This window comes from Peromyscus leucopus, chromosome 4, assembly GCF_004664715.2.
Source record: "Peromyscus leucopus breed LL Stock chromosome 4, UCI_PerLeu_2.1, whole genome shotgun sequence".
Taxonomy (NCBI): domain Eukaryota; kingdom Metazoa; phylum Chordata; class Mammalia; order Rodentia; family Cricetidae; genus Peromyscus; species Peromyscus leucopus.
In genome coordinates this window covers 39,879,243-39,896,062 of record NC_051066.1, presented here as the reverse complement: position 1 = coordinate 39,896,062, position 16,820 = coordinate 39,879,243, and the positions used below count along the sequence as shown (strand labels likewise).

The 16,820-nt window shown below is 37.4% G+C and overlaps 1 protein-coding gene across 5 annotated transcripts in view; it reads left to right on the top strand.

Annotated features, from left to right (window-relative positions):
- Kcnh7 (potassium voltage-gated channel subfamily H member 7) overlaps positions 1-16,820 on the top strand; it is a 446,991-nt gene that overhangs the window by 297,167 nt on the left and 133,004 nt on the right. For all 5 annotated transcript variants that reach the window (XM_028864467.2, XM_028864506.2, XM_028864388.2 and 2 more), the window contains exon 4: positions 14,885-15,313. In XM_028864467.2, the coding sequence (XP_028720300.1) occupies positions 14,885-15,313 (429 nt within the window). The remainder of the gene's footprint in view (positions 1-14,884; positions 15,314-16,820) is intronic.

The window sequence follows — 16,820 nt, the reverse complement described above, 5'->3', positions numbered from 1 at the left end:
CTGACAAGGGGTCTAACGCCAGTCTCCTTAACCATGCTAGCTATTTGGGATCTGGGTCTTATGTAACTAGTAATCTGGCCTTTTTTCATCTCACACTTCCTATTTCGTCTCCAGTATGGACACGCCTCTGCAGGAGGACTCTTCAGAGTGTAGTTCATCTATCTAATATTTGTGCCTCCACTTTTTTTACATAGGTTCTGTGTGGCTCTGTTCTCTGATTCGTCCTGTGTCCTCCTCAGCAAATTCTGCTGCTCTAGTTTTTGGTGATCATTTCTAGGTACAGATGAAAACTGATGTTTGAAGATATTCCTGTAACCATGCCATATGCATGGCTTATGGGTGCTTTGATTTGACCTCTCCCTATTGATTTCTGTGGTTGGAGATGACTCATGAAAATTGGACTTTATATACCTGGTATTTCTAAGGCATGCTGGAAAACATCGCAAAGTGTTAATAATGGAAATTTAAAAATCCTAAGCTTTATCTACATGACATAACAACATGCATAAAATATAATCATGCTTCCAAAAGCTCATGCTGTCCATTGTGTCCAAACTTTGAAATGAGATATATTTATAAGTAGGGGCCAGAGGTTGACATTGGTAACTTTTTATGTGGCTCTCTACCTTATTTTTGAGATCAGTTCTCCCACTGGACCTTGGCCTTACTGCTTCAGATAGACAGTTGGTTCTCCTGTCTGCCTCCATGGTGCTGAGATTCTAGGCCTGTGCTACTTGCAGCCAGCTCTTTGTTTATTTATACCTTAGTGTGTGTGTGTGTGTGTGTGTGTGTGTGTGTGTGTGTGTGTGTTCATATGTGTATGAGTGGATGTGTTTAGGTGCACATGCGTGGCCCTGAAGTTGATATCATGTGTCTTCCCTAAGCACTTTTCTCTTTATTTATTGAATCAGGATCTCTCAGTGAACTAGGAGTTCATCAGTTCTGGCTAGACTAGCTAGCCAGCTTGGCCTAGTGCTGACACTACAGTACCTACCTGTTTCTCACATGAGTTCTGGGATCAGAATCTGGTCTTCAAGTTTATACATCAAAACCTTTATTCACAAAGCCATAGGGATAGTCAGCTTTATCACATGGGTTCTTGGGGTGGAACTCAAGATGTGTGCAGTTTCCTAGATGAACTGTCATCCCATGTGCAACTTTTTGGCATTGAAACACAAAACTGTTATCTATAAAGTTCAAGCTTAATAGCCATATTGAAATGTTTTGGTTGTTTTTCTTTTAGATTACACACACACACACACACACACACACACACACACACACACTAAACACATAAAAACAAAAAACTGGTCATGTTTTATGGCAGGTTATGCTTTTGGATGCGGTTTAATTATCCTTGGCTCCATGATATTTATGGTCCATGAGTCACAGGTTCTTCCCTAAAAGTATAATCCTAACTTAATACTAAATCGAACAATTAAACATTTTTCATAGTATCAGTTACTTTATTTGCCAAATCTAAATAGCAGTACAAATTTAATTTTCCCTAAAGCAAAGGTAGAACAAATATATTAATGTAATATAATGCCAATATCCTGAATTATCACCCTGAAAAATACTACATTTGAGAGGATTTATTGAAAAATCTGTAATTCTTAAATCTTCCAAAAGATGTGTTTTGAAACAAAATTAAATTACTATAAAAAAATTCTGATCCCAAACATTATGTCTTTAAAGTGATACCCACTTCAATTTTGATATGTTTTCTCCTTATCAAATTCAGTCACTACTGGATGGTGTGTGAGAGTGAACTTCAGTGGTATCTGCCTCTCTCTGCCATGGATATTTGTAAATATTCATGAATAGTTGCCTGTCCACAAAGGCAACTAGTTTACTTTCTTAACCATTTTCTCAAATGCTTCATTTTACCCATGGAATAGTATCTGATATGACTCTTCATCTTATGGATGTACAGAATCTTATAGAAGTAAATCTTTAAGACATAAGAAATCTTATGGAAGTAAGAAATAAACTGCCCACATCATAGCAGAGGATGGAACTTAGAATAAAAAAAAGATAATGTATTCATTTAAAACTGAAATACAAATGTTGAATTGACACCTTGGTTTCCTAAATAGAAAGAAATCTACACACTTGCTTCCAGAATGCAGACAGTCTATGGCATTTTATGTTCCTTTAGACTGGCATCTCACGGGAAAGTCCTGACAAGGCCAGGAGAGATTCTGCTCCTTATTTTGTGACTATGTGTGGTTCCCCTATGGTGTAGCTGTCACTCACATGGGAAATCACTGGAGAGAATTAAAAAAAAATATGCAGATACAATTGTTTCCATGGCTTTTCAAAGTCTTATTATTTACAGCCAGTGTATTGGTTTTGCTCATACCCTTCTGTCATTTTGTTCTCTGTTTCCCTTAACTTCATGTCAGAATTTGAAGAATTGATTGTTAAATCAAGCAGAAAAGTTTAAAAGACCCAAATTTTGCTTGATAACATTTCACATTATGTCTCATCTCTGACAAACCATGCTGATTTATTTCTTTGAGAGTAAAATTTTACTGTCAGTACAAAATAATGGCCTTGGCTTTCTTCGACATTGTTTGGAGATAGATAAAGATAGATAGAGAGCCAGAAAAAATAAAACAAAAGAGAGGGGTAAGGAATCCAGGGAAGAAGTGAGGGAGGGCTGAAGGAAAGAAGGAAGAAGGGAGCAGGGAAAGAAGAGAAAGAGGCAGGAAGGAGGGAAGGAGCAAGGGAGGGAGGGAGGAATGGAAGGTGAAATTTGAATACATCTCTTTGGAACAACACATATTGTTAAGGAGAGTCCACCAGAGAGGCCGACTGAAACACAGTTTATAGCCAATTGAAAGTCTTTGCTCAGCCTGGGTGAAGGGAGGAGGGCACTGGACCTGCCTCCACTGAATCTACCAGGCTGAGCTGAATCCCCAGGGGAGTCCTAGCCCTGGAGGAGATGGGAATGGGGGGTGGGTTAGGGGGAGGGGAGGGCAGGAGGAGGGAGGACAGGGGAATCCGTGGCTCCATGGCTGATATGTGAAATTAAATTAAATTATAAAATGAAAAAAGAAAAAGACTGCTTAAATGTGTAAAAAAAAAAAAAAAAAAAAGCAAGACTTATTCCAATCAGCTGGGACTACACTCAAGTATTCAAGACTTAAGTATAGCCCTGAGCATTTACAGCAAGGAACTTTTAAAGACAAAAGCTACATCCTGATATCTTGCTGATACCTTGCTCTGTAGCTGCAGCTACAGGGAGAGGTTTTGCTCAAGCAAGCAGTTTAACAGAAGCTAAGATAAGCAGTTAGCTGGTGGTGAAAGTTTGCACAAGCAGGCTGTTTAACAGAAGCCACAGTCAGTTAGCCAGTGCATCTTTACCTCAGGTTCCTAGAATAGGGTTGAATTATTTTCCTTGAGATTCTCCATCAAGGAGATCATATTCTAATTAAACCTGAAATGACCTCAGCAAGAATACAAAATGACAGAACCTCTGCACTATCTTGCCCTGTTATAATATTAACCCTCAAATAACCCTTAATATAGTGATATTACTCCAAAGCCTACAATCAATTGCAGGCTTGTGGGTCAATTAAACTGGTCATACATAAAGTCTGGTTATACTGATATATATGATAAATACTTTAAAACTGATGTTTTCCTCTAGTCAATGCTTAATCTCTTATGAAAATATTGTATGAATACTTCAGAAAGAAAGAATTAGAGAAAGATGTAAAGGGGAAGATTGCCTACTTACTATTTATTAAAGATACATGTTTTTTGTAAATTACTTGTCTTCCTAAAATGTCACAAACCTGAGCAAAAAAAAAATGACACGTGTACATATTTTTAACTATTAAATTGAGATGACTAAGGAAAATAAGCAATGTTAAATGCACATAGAAAATAGAAGTTATAAAAGGGGAGACTTGTGTATTGAATGGTGTAATAAACATTCTCAGTAAAAATACTAGCTTTAGAATATGGAGTCCAACACAAGAAAAATAAGCATATTCTTCAGAAAAAGTAAATTTTTTCACAATATTATCTGTGAGAGTTACAAGACCAGATACAAATAGATGACTTATGTCCCCCTGAATGGAAATGTTCATAAGGAAGTGTTAGTATTAGTGGGTATAACTATCAAATTAATAAATATTGTACAATGGATCCATTTAACTAAGCAATGTTAATAAAATAAAAGACAGACTCAATTTTTTTCTTATTGGTACTTTGTATAAAATATTCTTAAAAATGGAAATGATAGAGTTTGCTAAAACTTTCTTGAGAACATTGGGGAAACCTAAATTGAACAAAATTCTTGATTGAGATAGTTAATCTCAATTGTCAACTTAATAGGAACTAGAATCCTCTAAGAGATAGGCCTTGGGCATATCTGGACCATGCTGTCCCTCTGTTACCTAGATTAGGTTAACTGAGGTGAGAGAACCTGCTCACTGTGGGCAGCACCATTAGCTAGAATGGGATCTGTACTACCTAAAAGGTGAAAATGAGCTAAGCACATTCACTCAATGGTGTCTGCTCTCTGACTATGGATGATCCATGCAAGACTGTACCCTTGAGCAGTGGTCCAGAATAAACCTTTTCATCCTTAACTGACTTTTGTCAGGACATTTTCTCATAGCAACAGAAAAATAAACTAAGATAATATCCAAACAGAAAATTAATGCATATACTTTTATCTTGTTTGACCTACTATAAAAGTTTCTCTAACGTTTCTCTCACCAAACAAATCTCATTAATAACATTTTCACTCCTTAATCAATGTAAAATACTTCTGAGTCTCAATTTAAACCTACATCATTTACTGTCAAAAGTCCATGATATATTGAGTTTGTGCTATAATTTAGGTATTTTCTAATAAGTGACAAGCTCTAAGTTTTCTTCATTCTTAGAAAATTTATTTCATCAACTTACTAATTGACTATATATAGAGAGACTATATAAAATATACACATATATTTTATATATATAAACTATATTTCAAATGCTTTTTCCTTTTCATATTTTCTCCCATTTGCTCTAGCGAGTACTTCCAACTTTCTCTAGAGTGCTTATGACTCTGGCCTCAAGTCCATTCCTGTGTGCTACACCACAGAAAACTTTTCTTCTTGTGCCCATAGCAGGGGTGAAGGAAGGCATTGGGTTGTAAATTCCTCAGCAACTATATGCCACTTTCAGCTGGCAAATCCTAAGTAAAACTTACATGTCCCCTAAGGATCTGGACTACCCTGCTCCTTCAAATCTTCCCCAGTGTCTTCCTCCCATGCCAATGTTTGCTTCTGGCTCCTTCCTCTGTTGCTCATACTCAAGCTGGTGAGAATAAATAGCCTGCATTTCAACAGACACATTTTGTTTGTATCACATCATATTTTTTTTTAAGTTTTAATTAGTCAAAATTGTTGCCAGCATTTAAAATTTGGATATTGCACATTAAAATTAGGATATCTGGCTCTCTTTCTTCCTCTCTCTTGAGTATCTAGCCACACACCCCAAATGTTCGTTTATAAGTCAGCGCAGAATGCTAGCCACTCCTTTTTGACAGGGCCTGTGCTATCCTACTAACTGTATTCAGAACAGGTTCCCTTAAGTTGTGTATATACTTGGGTCTCTTAGTTCCTATTATTCGTCTCTGTCTGTAGGCGTGTGAACCACACATGTATCCTTGTTTCCACTCTTCCCTTCTTTCCACAGAGCAGCATCGTCGAGCTCTCTGTATTCATTCTCTAGACTGTCCCTTGCATAGGTGAGCAAGATTCACTTCTTGCCTATATTTCTACTTCTAGGCACCTACACTCACTGCATCTTTCAAATGAACGGTTATTTCAGAAGTGTTTGCTCCCTCCTCTCTTTCCTTTTCCTCCTCCCCAGTTCCTCACTTTCCCGCTCTTACTCCCATTCTCTCTCTGTCTCTCATCAGTGCTAGAGGACCACCCTGATGCTAACACATACCAGACAAGCTTCTACCACTGAGCCACACTCCAAAACCCCTTCTTATTCTACCCTTAAACACTGTTTATCTTCCAGGAGCTACTTTCAGCATTCCCCCTCTATAGGAATCATCATTGTACATCCTACTTGGCCATTTTCATCTCTTACCTACAGCTTCAGGCCTTTTGATAAATCAGTATTTCAAATCATTTCTTTAGTCTTTTCTCATCACTTAGAGCCTGATATACCCAATAGCCCATTAGGTGTGTTCTTTGGAATATTTTAGTCCTTCTGGAAGGTTTACCCTTTCAAGTTAAGTGTGTCTTAAGATCTCTGGCCCCACTCACTCAGAATTCTTTGATCATCGTGGATGTTGTCATTAACCAGGTCATCTAAACCAAAATATAGCATCATGCTATGCTTCTACTCCCATTGAATCTTCTCATTTCCCATCAAAGGGGTGGACCAAGTATACATCCATCACTTTATTCAATAGCTCTCTCTTATATTGCACTACAATTTCCTACTCAGAAGTTTAACACATCTTACTTGAGCTAATACAATAGTCTCATAATTTAAATTCCTTCCTTCAGCTTCTTTTCTCCAATATTACATGAAACATTGCTTGTTTCAGATTACGGTAGTCCACAATTTCTATCCTTCATAATACCTTTTTGTTTTCTAAAACATGAAACTCCAAATTACTGTGTGTATGAAATACAAAGATCTAAATCAGAGTGGCTTCCCTCATTTCCTTAGCTTCCTCTTCTGTAGCTTCTCATACTTCTCATTACTGAGTCTTTTGTTATGTGTTGTCTGGTAGAATGTTGTCATTTTTGTAGCATAGCTATTCCAAAAGACTCTTTCCTGTGGAAATACCACCTCATCCAAGCAGTTCTATGTGATCCTGTTCCTGTGGGAACATAACATTTCACACTTTGGCCTACTGTCACGTGGGGGAACATCTGTTTTCCCTGTAGACAATAATAAAAATCATATATAATCTCAATTTTTAAATATACATAAAAATGAATTTTAAAAGTCAAGAATAAGAGCGAGGTGAGGAGCTCATTTTCAAAGAGGCTACATGTTTTTTCTTGTACCTCTATAAACCCTTTGCAAATAATAAGTATCTGTGTGTAACAAAAATAAATACATGCATACATTGTTTCACATGGAATTATTGATTTATTATCTACTGAGTGGGCATCAACTGGATTGCCCAAGTCAATGACTCTCCACATGGTAAAACTATTGCTATGAACAGGAAACATGCTTGAAATTCAAGGTTTTTAGTCTCTGTGTCAAAACTACTGACTCAGAAACACATAAATTCAGTACTCTATGTATTTCAAACTTTGTGTCATTCTGGTGCCATGGTCTAAGTTAACTAATATTCAAATAAAATGATTTTTAAGTGAAATCAAGTATAAGTCATGTAATAAAACAACCTCAAATCTCTATAGGGGTTTATTCTGACAATAACTTTCAGAAATAAACTTTCTCATTTAATCTTGTTAAAAAGATCCCATTATCTTGAAAAAGATTGAAATTATATCTTTGGGGGCAAATTTTACTATTATCCTTACTAAAATAAAAGTTTGAATTATCCTAAAAGCCTCAACTGAAACTAAATTTATAAATACAAAATAACACTTGATAATTCAGGCAATTATCTGTCTAATTTAAGCCACTAAAACCTATTCATATGTTTTGGACTCACTCAAGATAATTAACACATAAAACATACATTTGCTTCAACAGCTGCATTACTTCCTCAAATTTGTGTCTGTTTTCTGACCTCAAGCAAGGGAGAAACAAAGAAATGTTCCATGTAGTTCATTTGCAGAAGGGCTGTCGCCATGCTTTTACTATTCTCCATTGGAGCTGAAAGTCATTCCTTAATTCAAAGATGAAAGGCTGCCGTGGTAATACAGAATTCCCTAATCAGCACACATTACTATAGAAACGGTCTGCTATTCAGCGGAATTTAATTAAAGGTTTCACGATGTAACTAATGTTTACTTTCATCCTTCCTTTGAAAGTCTCTTCTATAAGGATTAAATTTGATATAGAAAAAGTAACCGTGCCATTATTGCAAAAACAAATAGGGAAAAAGTTCAGTCAAATTTATGTCATGGTTTTCCTATTATATGGGCAAAGAACATATATCTAAGATCAATTGAAGTGTTTGTTATTGGGGAAAAAAATATGTACTTCGTTAACAATGGATGTTGATCAGCACCCAGGTCAGCCTAAGCATTTCCAGGGCCCCTTGTGAGCATTTTATGGAATATTTTGTTGCTTAGCAACATGAACATCAGGGACACTCTCTAGTTATACAGCATTTGGGAACACGGACTACTTCTCATTCATGTTTTGAACATTCTATTTAGAGCTCCCATCAGCATGATGGCTGCATGATCATCCAGAATCAATGCAAGTTAAGATGTTATCACGTCCAGGAGACCTGAATTGATTCTTTAACTTGGCATTTGGAGAGAGAAAAAATGTAAATATACCTGGGAGAAACTTAAGAACAATATGGCAGAAGCATGCATTTATTAATTTAGTGGTTATTTTATGGAGATCTAGTTAGACATACGTAATGTTGGTGTATTGCATTCATTCTCTGTGTCTCCTCACTGAAGGATTTCAACCTTGAGTGGTTAAAAGCAGCCCATCTCATTACCCTGTCTTCTTGCTTATCTCCCTTGTCCAAATCTTTGTGTGCTGCCTTCTTTGCTGTCCTGATGATGTGGCAAGACTGGAAGCAGGGCTTCTCACACGCCAGCAGCAATTTTTAACAAGTTCAGAGGAGTGTGCTGCTGCTGTTGCTGCTGCTACAATTGTCCTCATGTCTCAGTGCAGCCCTAGCTGACCTCTGATCTTCATACAGCATCCTGCGACTCACATCACTTCAAGATCCCAATTGGTCCATTGCTCACTGCCTCCTTTCCTTTGTATGATCTTGCTTTTTCACTGGTATCACCTGCTCTTAGGTTGTATCATTGAAGACTTTATCACCTGCTCTTAGGTTGTATCATTGAAGACTTCGTCTTACATGTTTTTACTGATCACATCTGCTCATTCAAAGAGCCCCATATTTAACTTTACTGTCTGCCAGTTGACTCCCAGGAGACATTCTGTTATGTTTTGTTTTGCTTTGTTGTTTTGTTCTGTATCTCTAAAACTACACTGGCTACATTGGTCCATTCATCATTCATTACTCAGGATAGGCAACTGATCAGTACTAGTTCACATTGAATGCTATTTTTTCCCATCTAGCTGCTAATGGCACCTTCTTAGGCAATATTCTGGGTTAGCTTTGCAGCCACTTGATAGATACCACCTCACTCTCTTAGGAGTGTTCAAGGTGTTTCTTTCACACTTCTCTCCTTTAAAAGAAAAGGCTGATTTCTATTTCTCCTATCAAATTTGGTCTTTTACTATATTTGACTGTGAATTAAAGCGTGTTTCTCTGCATGACCATGTTTATTGAGCTAGAGAACTGTTCACACTGACTTTAAGGATTTCGATTCAAGTGTCAAGTGTATGCCTCCCGGGAATTTAGAAAAGTCCTTTCACTTCTTACTTTCTTGTTTGTTTTTGTTGTTGTTTGTATCTTTTTTTGAGACAGAGTTTCTTTGTGTAGTCCTGGCTGTCCTGTTCTGTAGACCAGGCTGACCTTGAACTCACAGAGCTCCTCCTGCCTCTGCCTCCCAAGTGCTGGGATTAAAGGTGTGTGCCACCGCCACCTGGCTCAATTCTTACTGTGAATAACTGGCAATAAAATTCACTTATGACAACTTTTTTCACAACTAAAGATGGCTCTTTTTCTCCCTCTTTGTACTGGACCCTTCGCTCCTGACTGTGATAGCAAAAATACTGACAGTTTTGATTGTCACACACACAAAACTGCCTCTCAGTTGGTCTGAGGATTGTGCTCATGAGTGGGTGTAGGTTTACACAGGGTTATGACTTTTCCCAAGGGCTGCAGCAAGCGACTGGGTGATGCAGAGATACAAGAGGCTTCAAATAAGCAGCAGAGAGCTTAAGATGACATTGGAATCCTGAAGCCTTGAGTCTTAAGATAGTAGACAGAGGTCAGGGCAGAGTTAGAAATACAGTAAGACCTGAGAGCAATCTACCAGCAGCTGCTGTTAGAAGCTTCAGAAGCTTCAGGAGCATTTAGACAAGAATTGACATTACTACCTCTTCCCAGTCCCTCCTTACAGTGAATGTGCCTGAATTTAGTCCCATGAAAACATTTACATAGTCTATCCTCTCTCTCTCTCTCTCTCTCTCTCTCTCTCTCTCTCTCTCTCTCTCTCTCTCTCTCTCTCTCTCTCTCTCTCTCTCTGAATGAGACAGGGCTTCTCTGTGTGGCCCAGGCTGTCCTGGAACTCTATCTCTAGACCAGGCTGGCCTCAAACTCACGGAGATCTTCTTGCCTCTGGTATTAAATGCGTGCTTCACCACTGCCCAGCAAGTCTGTTTTCAGTGATCCACTCTAACCCACCTCAACTCTTCACTAAGGGAAAAGCTGGCAGCCTTCACTACTTCTCAGCTCAGCTTCCCTCCACACTCTCCATGTCCTTACCACAGGGTAGCTCCCTTTGCATAACAATCGACACCTAAGGAGCTCTCCTTTTGGTACAAAACTCAACCAGGAACAACCAACCAGGCAAGACATAAATGTTTTGAAGTCACATATTGGATTTTAGTAGTAAAATTATTAGATCATCAATGTTATAAAATTTTGTGAAATGATAACAAACAGAATGAAGGAAACAAGAACTTGCAGTTGAAAGAAAAACATGATTAAAAGCTATGTGGAAATTTTTTATATGAATATTCATTTTTCCCCAAGAAAGACTGTTTCTGATATACATAACTACCAGCACTTGTTATTTAAATTGTGTATTTAAGCAAAATTACATTCATAGAAGTAGTTTATCAGTATTTACTCTTCTCTGACAATGCATAAAAGTTGTGAAAAAAAAATATTGAGTTTTTTCCTATTTCAGGTTTACTATTTTAGTAGACATGAGACTAAATAAGATCTAATTATCCAAGTAAGAAAGTAAATTTAACAAAATCTGAAGACGTAGCAAGACATTTTGCAGAGTTAAAAGGCACAACAGTTCCACTTATCTACGTTTTCTATTCCATCCCTTAAGGAAGTACAGCAGTGCACCAGTTTCTCAGTGTGTATTCTTTCCGCGTGAACTACATGGAGACAACTAAATCTGTAATGCAATACAACATGGTCATATTAACTTAGTGGTGTGGAAAAGACCATCTGGACCACCTTGATGTGACTGAACTACAGGAGCAAAAGAAATGCCTTTGTGCTCATTAATTTAAGAGAGCTACTGGGTGTTTTTTTTTTTTTTTGGAGGGGGTGTCACATAACTGATGAAATATGAGTTAAAGTAGGCATTGATTTTCCATGCATTGTAATAAAACTTGCAAAATTGATTTGTAAACTGTAACTCAATTTCATGTGCATTAAAAACTAATCAAATGACTTTGATGCAGCTCACTGATTTTTAACTTGGCAATTTACTTGAGCATATAAAAATTGTTAGTAGAAATATGTAAAAATGCTTTCAAAACACTTATAGTCTTACACTGATATCCAATCTTACTTGTGCAGATTGGTTGCTCTCATCTTTGTATATTAATCCACAATATAATGTTTAATATATTTGTATTGTGTCATAGCATTTTACCAGAGAAATAAATCCTATTTCAATTACTTTTAACATTATTAACTACTAGACTACAAGTGAAATCTTGGCATAATAAATAGCCTGCTTAATTCTAAATTGTTCTCCAACAAGCATTTTATCTCTATTTTCCTAGATGATGAAGGCCTTGAAGACACTTCTGTGTAAACTCAACAATCAGAATGGAAGCAATTGAAACCCTGTCTCAAAGGGTGAAATTGATAATAGGAGATATGTCAGTATACAGGGCATGATTTAGAGCTCTCATGATTTGTTTAGTTCTACTCAGTTGTAAAGTACATAGGAGTCAATACAGTTCCAGGAGGCTAAGATTACAGAAGTATAATGATCAGAGTAATTATATGTTTTAAACTAAACTAAGCACATTATCAACTCAGTTTATTATGTGTTTGTATAACTCTATGGCCATACTTGGTTATTTTGTCAAAACTGAGGCAAAATAAACAAGGCCTTCCATGCAAGGGTATAGAAAGTGTTAACTGAGAAATCACTACGTCTGTTATTACCTTATGCAGAGGAAACTGGAGAAATATCAACCTGGTTCAGAGGAAAGGAAAAGCCTCTCTGAGGAAACTCTTCTGAGCTATCACCTGAAGGATGAACTAAGTAGACAGAAGGAAAAGATCTAACAGAAGGGAGCCCTGAATCTGAAAGAAGCATGGGCCTCCAGAGGAATAAAAAAGCCATCATGGAGGATTCTAGAGGCCAAAGAGGAGAAGTAAAGATCAGGGTAGAGATTATGTATCTTCATTCTCCAAGAAAGAACTTACAGAGAGAAGTGAGAATAGTTACTTTATCCAATGTGAATGTTTAACAACATAAAACTGATTGTCTTTGGAAGATGAACAACACTGCTGAGAATATGAAAAAGGACCTACATTCTATGGCAAGGAATCAGTTCTACCATTAATTAGACAGAACAAAAACAGTAAGACATGAGCTACCTGTCCAAAGTAGGAGTAAATACATCTGCAGATGTGGGAAAACACAGGCCTACACCACTCTGTTAGCATCAGAAATTTCAAATCTGGGGTTTTCTTGGAAACATTAGAGAATCTATAGATAACAAAGTTTACTTGAATTAATACTTTTTAAATCTATTTTTAAAAAGCAAACTCAATAGACAACAGATGTCTATAAAATGATGCAATCAATGCACACTGCTTCCAACCCCCCTCACTGAGCAAATCCACTTTACAAATTCAGATTGTTTTTCCATATTTTTCTCTGCTGTCCTCCAACTTAAATGCACAAATAAATTATTAGGGTTTTTATTGAAAATAATATTATAAGTATATGAAGTCAAATCTGTATTACTCTTAAGAATACATTTGAACAACTTTGCCAGGTGGTGGTGGCACATTCTTTTTATCCCAGCACTTAGGAGGCAGAGGCAGGTGGATCTCTGAGTTAGAAACCAGCCTGGTCTACAGAGCAAGTCAGGATAGCCAGGTCTACACTGAGAACCCCTGTCTCATTTAAAAATAAACAAACAAAACATTTTAACAACTTTTAATTAGAGCATGAAAATTTTCTAGTATCTTAAGCCTACCATAAAACACTATAAAATGCTATAATATTTCAACCAGTGTCCTTTTAATGAAAAGTCAGATGGTTTCTATTTCAATGTCTTTGAGTCTTAAAAATGAAATCTTGCTGTGTCTAATGAAATGTGTGCTTTCTTTTTTATTTCAGCAGATAGATATAGGCAGATAACCTCCAAAGGGTCTGCAGGAATTTGCAATCCCAGCAACAAACCCTCAGGATAGTTGTTATGAATTATTATATGGCCACCCTCCCACCCCCCACCCTCACCACACTTCCCACCCCCTACTCCCCCATCCCTACCCTTCCAACCCCTCACTCTCCATACCCCTCCATCCTCCCTACTCCTCACCCTCTCTATCCCCCTCCCTACCCCCTACCTTTCCAACCCCCCCCTCTGCCCTCCCTAACCCCCCCATCCTGTGCACCCAGAGAACCATCCTGGTATGATGTGGCAGGCTGGGCAGATGCACACTATGCAGCAGAGGCCATTAATTCACAATCCAGATGCTGCATCCATGTGGAGAGTTTATTATAATGGAGAAATGAAGAGAAAGATAGGAGGGAGAGAGAGAGAGAGAGAGAGAGAGAGAGAGAGAGAGAGAGAGAGAGAGAGAGAGAAAAGGAGAAAGAGAGGTCTAGGGTATGTATCTCATGGAAGAAAAAGTGGAAGAGAGAGACAGAGAAAGGGGAGGAGTTTTTCCTTAGAATGGGGCTTGTCAGGAAGCAGGTCAGTGCCAAAGGGATGGGATTTCGAGGGGTGAGTCAGAATATTAACAATAGTCAGGATAAATGTTGAGCTCCTCAGCCCTATTTCTTGCTAAATTGAAGGGAGAAAGATAATTTCTTTCTGTTTTAATTTACAACTCAACTACTAGTGTGTGTGTGTTTATTTACTTAGTATTTTAATACTGGGTCCTTTAATGTCTGTTTATTCAGCTGTTATTTAAAAGCTTAATATTCACTCTTTATTGTTTATATTTAGATGACTTCTCAATATCCACTCTTATGTAAGTGCAGTATCTCACATCACATTCTTAGATTTGGGAACAACAAATGTGACAAATATAAATAAAAATAAATAAACAAACAAATAAATGCATCTTATCTTTACATCTCTTTTGGCAGCTACCATCAAAACTACCAGATGGATTGAGAAGCCTTTGGTATACAGTTGATCCCCTTTTTATCACACAAACTGATCTTATAACACTGTTAAAAACAAAACTCCAGCATATCAAGCCCACTTCAAGCTCATGTCCTTCTCTACTACTATCAATACCTTTACTACAACACTCATCCCTGATTCTTTCTTATATAAATTGTGGGTATTTACTGGAACTAAAGTTTTTTTGTCATGTAAATAAGGTTTTTATTTCACTGAGGTGTTTTGTAATTATCAAAAGCAATATATATATGTATATACTTATATACATATATATAGATATTTCATACTATCTCAAAACTTTTTACACTATTTCTCATTAAAGCAGAATAAATTAAATATAGATAGTTATTTGATAGTATTAATAGTATTAAATACAGCAGTTCTTTCATATGGTATTCAAATATGAGTTATGTTTATTTTTTTAATTATATATTCATAGAGTGAGAATACTCTTTTTTGTCTTCCTTTGTAGGGAAACTCTTTGGGTTCAAATTTCCCGGTCTAAGAGTTCTAACATACAGAAAGCAGTCATTGCCACAGGAAGACCCGGATGTGGTAGTCATTGATTCATCTAAACACAGCGATGACTCTGTGGCCATGAAACACTTTAAGTCTCCCACGAAAGAAAGTTGCAGTCCCTCTGAAGCAGATGATACAAAAGCCTTGATACAGCCTAGCCAGTGTTCTCCTTTAGTGAACATATCAGGACCTCTGGACCATTCCTCTCCCAAGAGGCAATGGGACCGCCTCTACCCTGACAGGCTGCAGTCAAGTTCCCAACTAACACACTCCAGATCACGGGAGAGCCTCTGCAGCATAAGGAGAGCATCTTCAGTTCATGATATAGAAGGCTTCAGTGTCCACCCCAAGAGCATATTTAGAGATCGACATGCCAGTGAAGGTATGTTTAATTTTTTTTTTAAAGATGGAAATATTTTTTAATTGGGTAATGAAAGTTTATTTTTACAATGTTTCAAAATTGAACAGTAATCTGCTTCTTCAAAGAAGAAATGTGATTAAAAGCTATTAAAAACATGAATTTTGCACTAAGGATCTTTTCTCATTTCCTCTTTGAACCCCAGTGAGTAATTTGGTTTCTTCTGGCTTCTTTATCAGTGTTTCTGAAATAGTATAACCATTATCAGCCTGCTTCCTGGTGTGTTAATTAATTAATGCTTAATTTAAGATGTGATTAGGTGATGAATTCTATCATCTTAAGCATAATTAATTTTGTTGGGTTTAGCAGATGATCACACCCTGAAAGAAAGAACAGTGTGCTCTCACAGCACTATGCTATTGACCATCAGTGGTGGGAGACAGGTGGGAAGGGAAGGAGAGGTTAGTGGAGAAACTCACTAGCAACTTGGAAAGCAGAATCAGAATTTATTTTCTCTCTAGACTCTTGGCTCACATTCCTAAATTAGCCAGAGTGAAAAGTGTGCTTTGAAAGACACCACAGAAACAGTCCATCTTTAGTATGATAATGGATAACATTGTTTGAGTAGTTAGGACGCCCGAGGCAATGGGCTTGACACACATTAAGTCTCATTTAAATCTCCTAGGTTAGGAACCAGTTTAAAGCTCCCTTGATAGGACAGTAAACAACTGCCACAGGGCAAGGTACTACCTCTCTGCCACAATTACCCCCTCCTTGACTCCTACTCCAGGAGACCTCCCTGTATATCCAGGGAGTCTGGAAGTAAGAGTAGCATGCCTGGACACTCAGACACTCTTCTCCAACCCCTTGGAGAATTGGATTCTTGAAAGGTCCCTTTCCGAGGTCCTCATTCCTTCAAGTGGTTTTGCCACCAAGGCTGTTGTCAACTGTCTTTTCAAAACCATGTCCACCCATGAGGTTCCTTACTATGGCATAACCATTATACCCTATGAGCAAAGTTACTTTTTAAAATTCAATTTAGTTCCTTTGGAGACTCCTCACACCAAGATGATTTGCTAAGTCACAAAGCTATACCATACATTTTTCTCCTTCATTACTTTGTCTAAAATCCTCTTAGCTGTTTGTTCCCTGTTGGTACTATTACTAAACCCCAAGCACTGGTTTCCCCCTTCCCAAACCAGAGGAATCAAATGATTTCCTGAATGAAATGAAGCCTGAGTTTATTACATCCTATAGTTACCAACATATGCAAATATAGGCATATATGCCTGTATATACATACACACAAGTAGAAATTACGCAAATATAGATCAAGTATAATTGTAAGGGAAAACAATAAGATGTCATGAGCCACCTTTGACCGGCACTTTAGTGTCTGTAGTTCTGTAGACTTAGCACCTAGCCCAGTATTCTACTTATGACAGATACTCAATACCATTGCCTTGGTGTTGAGAGGACCATACACATGAATCATTTTCCAATATCCTACTCATAAGGATATAATGAGTTC